Source organism: Filicampus tigris, chromosome 1 (assembly GCF_054856515.1).
Source record: "Filicampus tigris isolate MCC_2025a chromosome 1, RoL_Ftig_1.0, whole genome shotgun sequence".
Taxonomy (NCBI): Eukaryota; Metazoa; Chordata; class Actinopteri; order Syngnathiformes; family Syngnathidae; genus Filicampus; species Filicampus tigris.
In genome coordinates, this window is record NC_141217.1 from 22,556,083 (window position 1) to 22,569,314 (window position 13,232).

Below are 13,232 nucleotides of genomic sequence, written 5' to 3' on the forward strand. Positions count from 1 at the left end.
ATAATAATACATTATTTTAATGGAACTTGTTATAAGTCGATTTTTTTTCAAAAAATACACGCATGCATTTCATCCATCCATCCATTATCGATACCGCTTATCCTCACAAGGGTCATGCCCGTTCGACTTGGGGAAATGCACCTGTTTACCACCTGGGGGAGCTACCATCATCATTTTCACCCTCGACTATACTATGGATATGACGCACACTCATACCTGTGGACAGTTGAGTATTTGATGAATTTAACATGCGTGTTTGTGGAATGCGGCTGGAGAAAGCTGGTGAAAAACACAGGGAAACACGTGGAAAATTGTAGACTCCACACAGTAAAGAGACCTTAGATTCAAAGCCAAGAACTTAGAATGGCCATGCCACTAGTTCTGCGCTGCTGGAATTCATCTTGTAGCGAGGTTGAAGCCACGCACTTCCCAACATGCTTGTAAATAGTTCTATATCATTGTATCAAGTTAAAAGTTTCTCTTTACTTGCTTTGCCATGTGTATACGATATATTTGAGATGGAAGATCAAAGGAACAGAGATTCAAGGGATCAAAGGAACTTTGCAGATGAAAGAGTAAGGAATGCCATGCACTGTAAACTTGAAGGTTGGCAGGCAGACAGGCAGCGCGTTGGGTGACTGGCCGTGAGCTGTGGCCGATAGCAGCTCCCGAATGAATGCGCATTCTGTTCCCGCTTGTGGTAATAAAGCAACCGAAGAAGAGCATCGGCAACTGTCGTCTTTTGACCACAAACGAGGGCGTTGCAGTATGAAAGTTAACGCCGCCAGACGAACCACATTTGGAAGCATGTGCAACAATGTAGACCATCGTTAATCTCCGCCATGGTTCAAAACAGAACTTGTTCTTCTCATACCTCAACGATGAGCAGTTAACACCACCACATAAAAAAACATGCCGCAGACATCAAACATCTGCTTGCGCTTGTATGTTGGAGTGTCACACCTGGGGATAACAAGCCTCTACAAGATCAGCTGGGATGTGTGATGACAGGCTGAACATAATAACGCAAGTGTACCATCTGCTTTTGTATGAGGCAGAGCGCTGTTGAGTCCTGCTACATTGTTTCTACATATTCGTTCACCACCTGACAACTGTGGAAGACGACAACCATAATGACCTCGGGCAATGTGTGATTACATCACAAATGATGATCTAATGAGTGAAGTCTTGGCATTTTTCATTTTAAATTGTTTCGTGATTTACTCACAGACGTGTCAAAAAACAAAGTAAAATACTTTATCTTAAGTCGATTTTGATCTGTGGATTGTGTTCACTCCAGTTTATCATTGTTCAAAACACCAATTTGGATAAATTGTGCTCGGATAGATTGAGTGAGTTTGATTGTGGTTTGATGAGAAGTCTAAACAAATACCATTCCGTCACTCTATTGGTCAGAGCTGGGCATTCCGTCCCAGAGACAGAACGGTCCATTCGTCCGTCCCAGACAGACACCCATTTTGTGAACCTTCTGACGGAGGACGAGAACACTTTTAAAAAGGATGGACTAAGCAAGGACAGAGGTAGGTTTTCGTACGTCCCTTTTAAAAAGGGTACAGCTTTGCTATTGTTTTTTCTGAGATGCACTGCACTTGCGAGTGACACAAATCAATGACAACTCGCCACACACAAACAAGTGCAGATGTATAGTATAGCTTTGCCGGTAAGATACCCGACACTCCGTGTCAAAACCGATTAGCAGCAGCGGCAGCGAGGAGGTTGGCAGCCAGAAAAGCCAACCAACCATCGCACATCCCTGGTTGTACTTCCATCCATCCATTGTCCATACCACTTATCCTCACAAGGGTAGGAGCCTATCCCAGCTGTCTTCGGGCAGTAGGCCGGGGACACCCCGAATTGGTTGCCAGCCAATCGCAGGGCACACAGAGACAAACATCCGCACTCACAATCACACCTAGGGGCAATTTAGAGTGTTCAACCGACCTACCAAGCATGTTTTTGGAATGTGGGAGGAAGCCGGAGTACCTGGAGAAAAGCCACGCAGACACGGGCAGAACATGCAAACTCCACACAGGGAGGCCGTAACCGGGACCGAACCCACAACCTCTGAACTGTGAGGCGGACGTACTAACCAGTGGACCACCGTGCCGCCCCAGGTTGTACTTGGAGGAGTTATTCTAAAACAACTCATTTCGAATGTGTTGCAAGCTTAGCGAACCGTATCAAAGTTCTGGCTTTCAAAAACTCGCCGTCAAACTGGAAAAAGCATAGTGAGGTAAACTGGAAGCTTATTATCAAGGGGTGTCGAGGATGTGAGACTTAATTACCCTTCAGACAAATGTTATATGAGTTTAACTTATTGCTATACAGTATGTAAGACCTTGTAATGTACTAGCGCTAGCTTCTGGTACACGTACTTTGTTTGCTATGGCTATGTAATGAGCGAAAAATGCCATGGTTTACTGACAAGCACCAGGCTGTGATTTAATGTTGCAAGCTCGTTTGGTGGACTCGGTGTGCCATTTGAAATTTGACTTTTGCCAAATCCGGATTTTCAGGTATTGCTTTATTGTTATATTATTGCTATCACGAATTACTTTTGGCCACTTTTGTCATCTTACATCTGTGACCCTCACATGTTCCCGCAGCAAAGTTTGGATGCACACTTACCTTCGAGCTTAGTAATGACACGCCATTGAAGTGTTTGCGCCATTACAATACTTTAGGTGACTACCGGTAGCCATTATATCTTCTGCTCTATGAAACACATGTTAATGCTCAGTTGTACACATGGCTCGTTAATGTTTATGCCTTGTGGGCCTACTACAAAGTAAATGTGATCATTTTTAATGGCATACTGTATATGCATCTGAAACCTCAGGTAGCTTTCAACTTGACATTTGAATCAAGCACTATGCAATCTTTTGTTAATGCACAATATGCACTTGTGACACAGCCCAAGCGTTATGTCCTTGAAATCATGTAAAAAAAAATCAGTTGGGGTGGATTCATCTGATTATTTATTAGTCAAAATGTTTGAATTGACTTCAGCTTTAACATATTTTTTTCTCCCCTTGCATTCCTTTTGCTGTTATACTATAAAAAGCTGGAGTTCTTTGATATTTCACTTGAAACTGAAGTCTTATTAAATACCACTATCCATACTTCTACTGACGTAATGAACATGAATACTTTTGACCCCTATTACTCACTAGGCAACTGTCTTCCAAAATGTTTTATCATTACTAACTGATAGAAAGACACGGATAAAAAATGGTTTTACAGGCACTTCTGTGCTTTGACACTGCTGCACTAATACCAGACGTGTCAGTATTTTGTCAGCAGCAGGTCTTCAACCTAGCACCATTTTGAGGTCCAAGCCAAGACTTATTAAGTTTGGAAGAGAGCACAAATGCCACAGTCTGGCAAACATTTGTGTTTTACATCACTGTGTATTGGAGGCAGCACGGTGCGACGGTGGTTAGCACATCTGCCTTAGAGATCGGGCCTGGATTCTCTGCCGGAGCTTCTCTGCGTAGAGTTCTACGGTTGAAATGCTCGTGATTGGGAAATTGAAAATCTCACTCATCATCGTCTTCTACTGCTAATTGTTCAAATACTTAAAAATCAGTTGTTTTTGCAAACAAACGAAACCTTCCAGGTTTGTTCAAACTGGTTGCGTGACGTTGTAACTGAGCATTGTCAAAATGTGGAAAGAAATGTGTGTGGCTTCTGTTGAAATCAAACCTTGAACATGAAGGGCAAAAACAACATTCAAAGTGACAATGAGATTTCTTTCTTTCATGCAACACCATTGGAAGTCGAGACATACAGTCCTGCTCAAAGTGGGGCATGTGCTAGTTGATTATTTTTGTGTGCGCACAGTAGCTTTCATATCGTTGGGTGGCCTGGCAGTCTATCCAATGAATAATGCTTTGTATTATTGAGACTGGAATGAATGTCTGAAACAAGTATAATTGGGATGTCATAAAAGCTGTGACACTCAAAGAACTGTGTCCTCATTTCTGCCTCCCTGAGGATGAGTGGAGCTGAACACAATACATTCAAAACCAACTTTCCTTCGCTTTCCCCTTTCATTGAGGTTTCCATGTGTCTTATCTTTTATTATTTTCCTTTAAGCAATCTATTTCACTTTCACCACTTTCTGTCTTTTCTTTCATTTGTACTGGTTTAGCGCTTCACATTGCCCTCTTTATTGCAGTTCATAATCTCCGGGACCAACTTTGTCACAATTTTGGGTCACAGCCTTTCAACTACTGTGCATTTTTAGGGTTTCATTACCCACACCCCTTGTTGTGCTTAAGGAAAATTCCAAATATGATGTGCACCGCACTACAATAAAATCATTAACTGGCAATATAACAGCCAAACAAAACGAGAAATGTCATTTGTCGAAGAAAATACGAAATTGCTGAATATTCGTCAAATGGAAATGCTATATAGAGAACATACTGTATCACATATTCTCAGGGTAAAGGTAAAGGGTTAGGGTTTGAGTGGTTTGAGCTAGGATTACCCAAACTCTAATCCTAACTTTAATCCTAACCCTAAACCTAACAAGGAAAAGAAAGATGTGCTGCCCTTCACTACTGGATCTCAGTTCAGTGCTAGTGGAGACATGAATGCAACAATTACCCCAAGGCTAACAGTTATCTAACCCAGTATCTAAAAGGTCCAACACAATTCCAAATTCACTTATCGATACAAATGGTACTTTATAATAGGCAAGGTTTGTGTCAAATTGTATTATTTGTTTGTAACTTTTAACACATACGTGTCAATTAATTATGACAACAGAGTCGAGGAGACAAAGGTGAGTCTCCACAACATTAGAAGTGTGTGAATTGGAGATGGGCGAGTCAGAATGCCAAAGTTCAAATCAGTTTAGGACTACGACAGTAGTTGGTCATGAAAAGTACATCTACTATAAGCGCACGACTTATAGTTTAATAGCTTAGTATCTGCTATGATCTCAAAAGAAAATATATAAATCATACAGTGGTTTAGACCGAGAACTAAATGCGCTTCCTCGTTATGATACGACATACGTATTCCATCAGTCTCTTTTTCATGTGTAATAAGATCCCAGATCATTGAAAAGAAGCCTGTAACGATGATCCATTTGACCTCAAGAAAAAAAGACACTGATAAATAGGAGCCTTCCACTGAAGTAAAATGTCTCATAAGCATCTCCCCTTTTGTTCGCTCTCCCCCATTGTAGATTAATCATCATTAGTCAAAGTGGAGCCTGTAAATCTGTGACCCGCTCCCTGAGGATTGGCTTGGCATTCCTGGATCTTAGACAGTTAAACATAAAACTCTGCCTTGCTTAATTGATTTCCTCCCATGGCTTTGAGTGTGTAGCGATTGAAATCAAAGCACAGTGGAACACAGCCTTACATGGGCAGTCTGGTCAGGAAACTCTTATCTGAAAACATATATAGAAACCGTCCAGTCCAGTTTGTGGTAATTCACTGTAAGGACAGCAGCCTTGGGACATACCGCTTAATCATTTCATAAATCAGTCGAGAGTTGGACAAAAGCCCTTAGTTGACCCTGAATCTTAATTCTTCATCTTATCAAGACACATGGATGATTTTATACTTTAAATTTGGTGGGAACAGTCTAGTCCACGGGTCGGCAACCCGCGGCTCCAGAGCCGCATGCGGCTTTTTCATCCTTACGCTCGAAAAACAGTTGGGTTGAAAATAACTCAATTTTGGGTCAAAAATGGACCAATCCACAAATTGGGTCAATTTGACCCACCTTCTTGCATTGTTTAGTACAAAACAGCCCTGTTTTTGGGGTTGTTTTCTACAAAACTACACATTTTTGGATTGATTTCTGAATTTCAGAAAGTTGGGTCAAATTGACCCAAGTAGTGGATTGGTCCTTTTTTGACCCATAATTGTGTTATTCTTTACCCAACTGTCATGTTGCGGCTCTGCATGGCTTGGGGAAATAAATTAAAAGTGTCCGATTGAAGTGCATGTTATTACTTTCAAAAACGTGCACCTACTTTCAAAAACGTGCACCATGTCCTTTTAGTCAGTCAAAGTTCTTGGACACTTTCATAAGTGGTCCTAGATTGGATACCTATCGGATTTTTTTTTGCATTGCGACCGCAGTCTGAACCTCCAGGTCGCATACATCCGACACTGACGTCAGGAGCCCAAAATGCGCTCCGCACAGGCGAAGGGATCAGTGCTGATAGCGACTCTGCAGTTGTTTTGAGAAACAGTATTGACTTTATATTTGACTTTAATTTAATCCCACTTGAAACATGAAGCATTAAGTGGATATTTATGGTGATAGTAATAATTCAGCCATGGCTCGATCGGCTAACTTTTGACATGCGGTTATGACGTGACATCATCTTTACTGACGTCTTCATGAATTGAGATGAAAAAGCCTCGCCTCATCATTTGCCCCAAATAATTTTAAATAATTTTTCCCATTTAGCCTCAACTGTCAGCAAAATAGGCCTCCGTCAGTGACAGATAGACGAAGCGGTCCGTCAGATAGGCGGAATGCCCAGCTCTGGATATGATGTGTTTGAATAACTTGTTCCAGACTCCAAAAGTTCCCATCATAAAATCTTTATTTACTGTAAAGGCAATGTTTTTAAGTTTAACATTATCAACTGTCATACAAGTGTAAGCCACAACAAAAACACTCTTATAACTTTTTCTTATCTTTTAGCTGGGGTAATACTAGCTCAAATCCTTTTTTTTTTTTTTTTTTACATTAGCTGTGACACAAATAACAGTTCAACAGGCAGTGGCTATGTAGATAGCAGCAAGCACAATAAACTAATCAATCAATCTATCTATCTATCTATCTATCTATCTATCTATCTATCTATCTATCTATCTATCTATCTATCTATCTATCTATCTATCTATCTATCTATCTATCTATCTATCTATCTATCTATCTATTTACAGTATCTAGGTGGGTTTTTTTTGTCGTGTTTGTATCTAAAGGTGCAGTAGACACCAGTTCACCATCATGAAATACACAGCCCAGGTCAGCACGCGTACACTCACAGCTGATGTGATATGTCACGTATAATGACTCCCAAAATTGCTTGGTCTATTCTTCAACAAAATTGTGGTTAATTGACCCAAAATAGTTCAATTTATGGGTCATTTAAAATTCAAGGTACCATTGAATTTCTTGCATTTGGTATTAAATCGACCACAACTTTGTTTTAATGGAGTAAGAGTCACAGTTTATAAATTCTTATCAGTTCATGTCAACTGCCTCACTTTGGCCATTAGTCTTGTCTTGAAAAAACAACAAAACAGACTGTTCCTTTCTTCCAAAACGTTCATGTAAATTTCATTGAACCAATCTCACAAATAATAACTGCACAGAAAATCCATGTTTAATCCTTTTAGATAGCATACTAGTATATGACATGCTCGGTGAAGCGATACTTAAATAACAAGTAGGCCCTCAAACAGGACTATTTTACAATACAATACAGTAAAAGCTCACTATAGATGATTCAATTATATAAAATCATTGCTGTTTGTTTTTGATTAAACAATAGAATGTTCACTTTGAACAGTTAAAAAACATTAAGAGAAAGTGGGCTAAAGGTGCAGTAAATTGTGTGCTTTACTTTTTGTTTTTTAAATGTGAAAATGGTAGTTGATCTCAACAATTTATTTGCACTAATACCACAAGATCTGACAATGTACAGTCACTCTGAACATACACAAATACTGTACTGACGAAAATGCACACTAGCAGTTCTTACAGCAATATGCAATCAACGGTAGCCTATTCCTTTTTAAACATGTGTTTTACATCATCTCAAATCCCAGTCAGTCAAATCTTGTAACACCAAACAATTAGGGACAGAAAATTTGTAGTGGTTGCCTTCTTTTATATAAACAGAAGCATGTGCTTCAGCACTCATAATTTCAATTTCCACCTGACCACGAATATATATTTTTAAATATACCGGTATCTCTTCTTTCATTAAGTAGTCGTGGATTTTTATACAAAGGCTTGTTTTCTTTTTGTTTATGTTTTGTTTTGTTAACTTATGTGATTGAGCATTTTCTCCCTTCACCATTTTGACTTTCTCCAGGCTTGCCTAGAAGGCCTTACCATCCTACAGCACTGCCGGTAACAACCTGCAAATGTGTCGATATATATTTTTGAAAACATGCTGGGGTTAAAACAAACAAAAACAACAACAAACTACTACCAGTATTCTGTTTTTATAAAAACAAAGGAGGGAGAAAAAATCTCATCAAATAGACCACCATAAGTTGTAAGTTGTGCTGTTGTATAGGTGCATCGGGTAAAATTTAACAACTGTTACACAATTATGTCACATTTTCCGGTGAAATGATTTTTGCAGTTTGGCTCGTTTCAAAACATCACATTCTATCTTTCATCATCCTCCTGTCCAGCAACCTTTTTTTCCTGAAGCAGCAATATTTGCAGAGAAAACACCTTAATTGGAGTCTAATAGTCAGCCCCACCGTCCCCTAGACAAGGAAAATAAACACTGCAAGTGTCAAACATGCTTTAGTGTGCTTGTACCACGGTGAAAACAGACTGCGCCTTCAAATGAAAAATTGTGTGAATGACAGAAATTTCAAATAAAGCATGCTTGTATTATTATTTCACTATTTCCGCTTGACGTTTCTCAGTTGTACAATCAAGTCTTCCGGTTTATAAGCCGTGAAAGGGCTTCCACATTGGAGCATTTATCCATAAATACACATTGACACATACATAAGCTGGAACTAGCACAATGAAAGCATGTTAGGGCGCTACACTTGACATTTCTGATGATGTCATGTCTACTTGTCCATGAAAGAAACAACACATATAAATATATGTTAAACAATAACATTCTGGCAACCGTTTCAAAGCATTACACCAAAGGATCAATTAATGGATTATTATGACAATCTCCAATGTTGACTAAAAAGAATTAAGATCATTCCACAACTGACATTTTAAAAGTTAGTTTAATCCATGGAAATAAAAACAAGTAAAGGAAAGTAAGCCAATGAAAATTATTTTTCATTTGTAGTGAATTGGCTTTGGATACTTGTCCTGTCACCTTGCACACTATACTGAACCAAATAAAATGGACTTCTTGGTGGAAACGCCAAAAATGGCCAATATGAAGTGAATCCCTTTCAGCATTAGTAAAGGATTAGTGAAGAAGGATTTCCATCTCGTAGCTCCTCCTGTTGAATGGAAAGTTCAGTGCTCAGCAGTGAAAACAAAGCGATGTGCTCATAATCTGTTGAACCATCAACAAGTCGTTTCGATGTAGCTTTTAGTATTAGCTTCTTGAGCTAATGATGTCAGTGTTTGGGGTTAATGTAAAGTGGAGACGGTGCTGAGTTTAAACACCATTGGACTGGAAAGTGAAGTAACAATACAAGGGCATGGCCCATAAATAAAGAGTGAAACAATCCACTGTTAATAACCTATATGTTGACATACACTATCTGTATATAGTGTCCACGTAAGACTCATGGATATGATGTGCATTGTTGAAATTGTTGGTCGGTTAACCAGAGGCATGTACAAAAGGGTTTTTGTCCGTCAATAACTTTTGATACGTGCTAAATTTGAAATCCTTAGTTTTCTTACAGATATCATGAAAGTGTATTTGAAACATTGTCTCCATCTGGTCATCATGCTCAGGCCAGGTCTTTCCTTCAGACAACTTGACCAATGTACAACCATTTGGGGAGTGAGAACTAGAACCAAGCATCTACAATCTATCACCTACCGTCTCACAAACCCAGCTCCAGCTATCCTGGTCCTAAAGTCCCCAATTGTCTTTATTTTCTCTTTTAGTTCCCCTCCTTGAGTTTTTCTCCCTCACTCCTGCCGTGCGCTAAGGTCCCGCGGTGTCCGGTTGCGCTCGCCAGAACTCTTGCTGCGGGCCTTCCTGGCGCTCTCCTGGGCCTGCCGATACTTTTCCATCATGCTCTTGTGCTTCCTCCTCAGCTTCTCGTTACACCACATTCTCTCGCAGTACTCCTCCACATGGGGCAGGTTGGACGGGCCGATCGTCTGCATGATATCCTTGAACCACATTCGCGACTGGCCGATCGGACTCAACCTGTTGTATGAGCTGCAAGGCATCCAGTTCCTGTAGCCTCCAGTCGATCTGTCTTTGAGGAGGTCAGAAAGGCCAGTGTTGTCCCGTGCCATCAACTCATCCAAGGTGTCGCCCTGGAGGACTTCAAGGGTTAGTCGGGCGAGGGTCTGGGTGAAGCCGTGCTCTCTGGAGCGGCAGATGTAGATGCCGGCATCCTGGTGGAGGAGGCGACGGAAGAGGAGGCCCTGCTCTGTAGACATGACCCGATCGTCCATCTTGACCTGAGTATGGCAGAGGGATACAGTAGATGTTGATGATTGTGATGTTGTCGGTCAGGATGTATTCTTCCACTGTTCATTTCTGTATCCTCATTGACTGGCTTTTCAGTCACTGTTGTTGACAATCAAGAGCTTAGCCTTCAATGCATGCCAGAGCAAGGCAATGATGTTAGAATCCACCATTAAATCTGTCAGTGTTTGAATTCCCTTCCTTTACTATCACATTTTCCATACCACAACACCAAGTCACTCTTGTAGTTCTATTCATTCATACCTCATCCTTCTCTCTTGTACCCCTGTATGCCCCCCTAGCTCATATTCCAGTCCTGTGGTGCCAACACAAATACAGCAGCCTTGTCAGCGGCCCGGTGTTTATTTGCAGGGAAATTGAGACGGGTGCTAATGCCTCATACGGCGGACTGAGGCGCTCAGTTTTGAATGATCACTGTGGGTGTGGCCATATCATGTTCTAAGCAGTGCTTCATGTCCCGCCACCATCACAGTCAGTTTAACTCTGCATGGCATGTGGTCAATTGTCTCAAACAAGACATTGTTGATTAAAAGAGAATACTGCTTTCAAATATAATTGCTCACTTTCACCTATATGTCAAAACATTGCTCAATAAGTCTAGCACGTGGCAACGTTGCACACCCATCTCGGATTTGAAAGCAACCACTTGCCAGAAATTACACAGCCAAATCGTTCACCCCCCTTGAGCCTCTCCCTCCTGCCATCATATATTAACTAGAATGGCACTTAGTCAAGGGCTGAAATCTACCTCCCCATCGAAGTAGGTTAAAATGCTTTATATTAGCATCTTGGTTCCGCAATTTATAACAGCGGGCCACTTTATCCATTCAGAAGCCTGAAGAGTAATGCCAAACCCAGGAACAGTGGCGGAGATAGACTTTTATCCTTGTGCGTCTGTGGGGGACGGAAATAGAGGGAGGGGGGGCAAGGTTGTCTCAGGGGGTCCGCAAAACAAAACAAAAATTCTACAACAAACCCACAACAATCTTCAGAAAACGCTGATTAACATTCATGATATGTTCTGGTTAATGGAGAAAACTTTTTTGATAAAAAAAAATTCACAGAAAAAAATCAGAAAATACCCAAAAATCTATTATCTGGCCTGGCACATGGGGAGGTCAAAGCAGTGCCACCGTGCCCTCTCGCCCCCCTCTAGCTCCGCCAGTGCTCAGTGAAAGGGGAACCGTTTGTGATTAATAGCAAGGACCACAAATAGCAACGCGCAAAGGGGGCTCGGATATTATAGCCTGCAGAATGGACACCCCAAACATTCTTGCTCAACAGCTGTAGATAGCAGTTAGCAAGCTTTCTCAATTTTTAGATCGATTATCAATCTCACATGACGTCCACCTACTCAAAGGCTGCACTGATTGAGCAAGGGTGGTGTATAGGGAAGTCGAGATACTTTGCACATATACTATAGCACACGAATGCATAAAATTCATCTCACCTCTTCCTTGCGGTCATCACGCTGGACCAGCCAGATGACAGAAGCTTGTGGGGAGCGAGGAACACATTCCAGAAAAGTGCTGTTGTTCTCAGCGCCGTACACCACGCGGTCCTCCATCTCCTCCAGGTCCTCTGATTTCAAGCATAAACGTTGGAAATGTTACAGAAGGAAAATGCCATTGTGTGTGGTCCTATTTAGTGATAAATAATGCTGCTCTTTCCCACTATGTATTTTGTACATGCTTTTCAGATAAAACAGTTCCCAAGAGTCGTTAATAACGTCCACTATCTGACAAAAGTGAGCGCACACCTCACATTTTTCTCAATGTTTTATGATATCTTTCCATGGGACAACACTGAAGACGTGACACTTGCTACAATGTACAAGTAGTCAGTGTTCAGCTTGCATAACAATATAAATTTACTGTCCCCTCAAAATAAATCATTTTACAGACATTAGTGTGTAAACCACTGGTAGCAAAAATGAGTGCAAAATGAAGTATTAAGTTGTAGTCAATGTCACATTTACCACTGAAATTCTGGTCCAAACATTGCAGCACCGGGTTTCCGTGCCTGACGTCCTGCCTTCGGAAGCGACGTTTACTGTTGGGGACGTATCGAGCGCAGGACGAGCCGTCCCAGGCGCAGTAAGGGTCTCTGGCCAGGCAGCACTCGGCGCAAGCCTTCCCGTAGGTCTCACAACGATGAAGCTTCACCTGAGCCACACCGGCTGGGGAGCCCACATACAAGGCTTGCTGATGAGCAGGGGAAGAGAGGGACAACGTCAGCAACGGCCCAGACAAATGGCTTGTATACTTGAGATTTCAGGAGGATTTTCTATGGTAAGTGAAGGTAATTAGTTGAACGGGGCCATACTTGTAAGGTTACTTTGCCACAATTATAGGACAAAAAAAAACATAAGAAACACCAGGTGATTACAAGAGCTGGTGAGCATTTTAGGATTATCTCAGGCCGTGTGTTTTGCCCTTTGCCTTTGGCTTTTTGCAGCATTTATTCCAGACAGACCATCCACAACAAAACATGTTGATACAATAATAATAATAGTGCAATTAACAGCTAATTTTTTTGTATCGCCTTAAGACTGTTAAGTAGTGTCAAATGGTACTTAAATCTGTGCAGTTAATAAAGGCTATATGTTGGGCATGATTTGACCATGGAATGGATTAGTTCTGAAATCCGACCTGAGAGGTTTCCAAATAAATTCAAAGTTGAGAAGACTTGATGAAACACAGCTGTGAACTTACTCTTTTGACTGATATATCCATTGATGTAATTGATGTTGGCACCTGCAATGATGACAATAATGAATGCTTCGGCTTACAGTGCAGTTTTATAAGAGCCAATGTGGCTATATATGGGA

The 13,232-nt window shown here is 41.0% G+C and overlaps 1 protein-coding gene across 1 annotated transcript in view; it reads right to left on the reverse strand.

The window, feature by feature from the left end:
• Positions 1-7,659: 7,659 nt before the first annotated feature.
• The window catches only part of sema3g (semaphorin 3G), a 53,227-nt gene continuing 47,654 nt past the window's right edge, over positions 7,660-13,232 (reverse strand). The window contains exons 13-16 of the mRNA XM_086026851.1: positions 13,117-13,158; positions 12,381-12,606; positions 11,853-11,983; positions 7,660-10,374 (exon numbers count right to left, since the gene is read on the reverse strand). Of these exons, the coding sequence (XP_085882977.1) occupies positions 9,871-10,374; positions 11,853-11,983; positions 12,381-12,606; positions 13,117-13,158 (903 nt within the window). The 3' untranslated portion in view covers positions 7,660-9,870. The remainder of the gene's footprint in view (positions 10,375-11,852; positions 11,984-12,380; positions 12,607-13,116; positions 13,159-13,232) is intronic.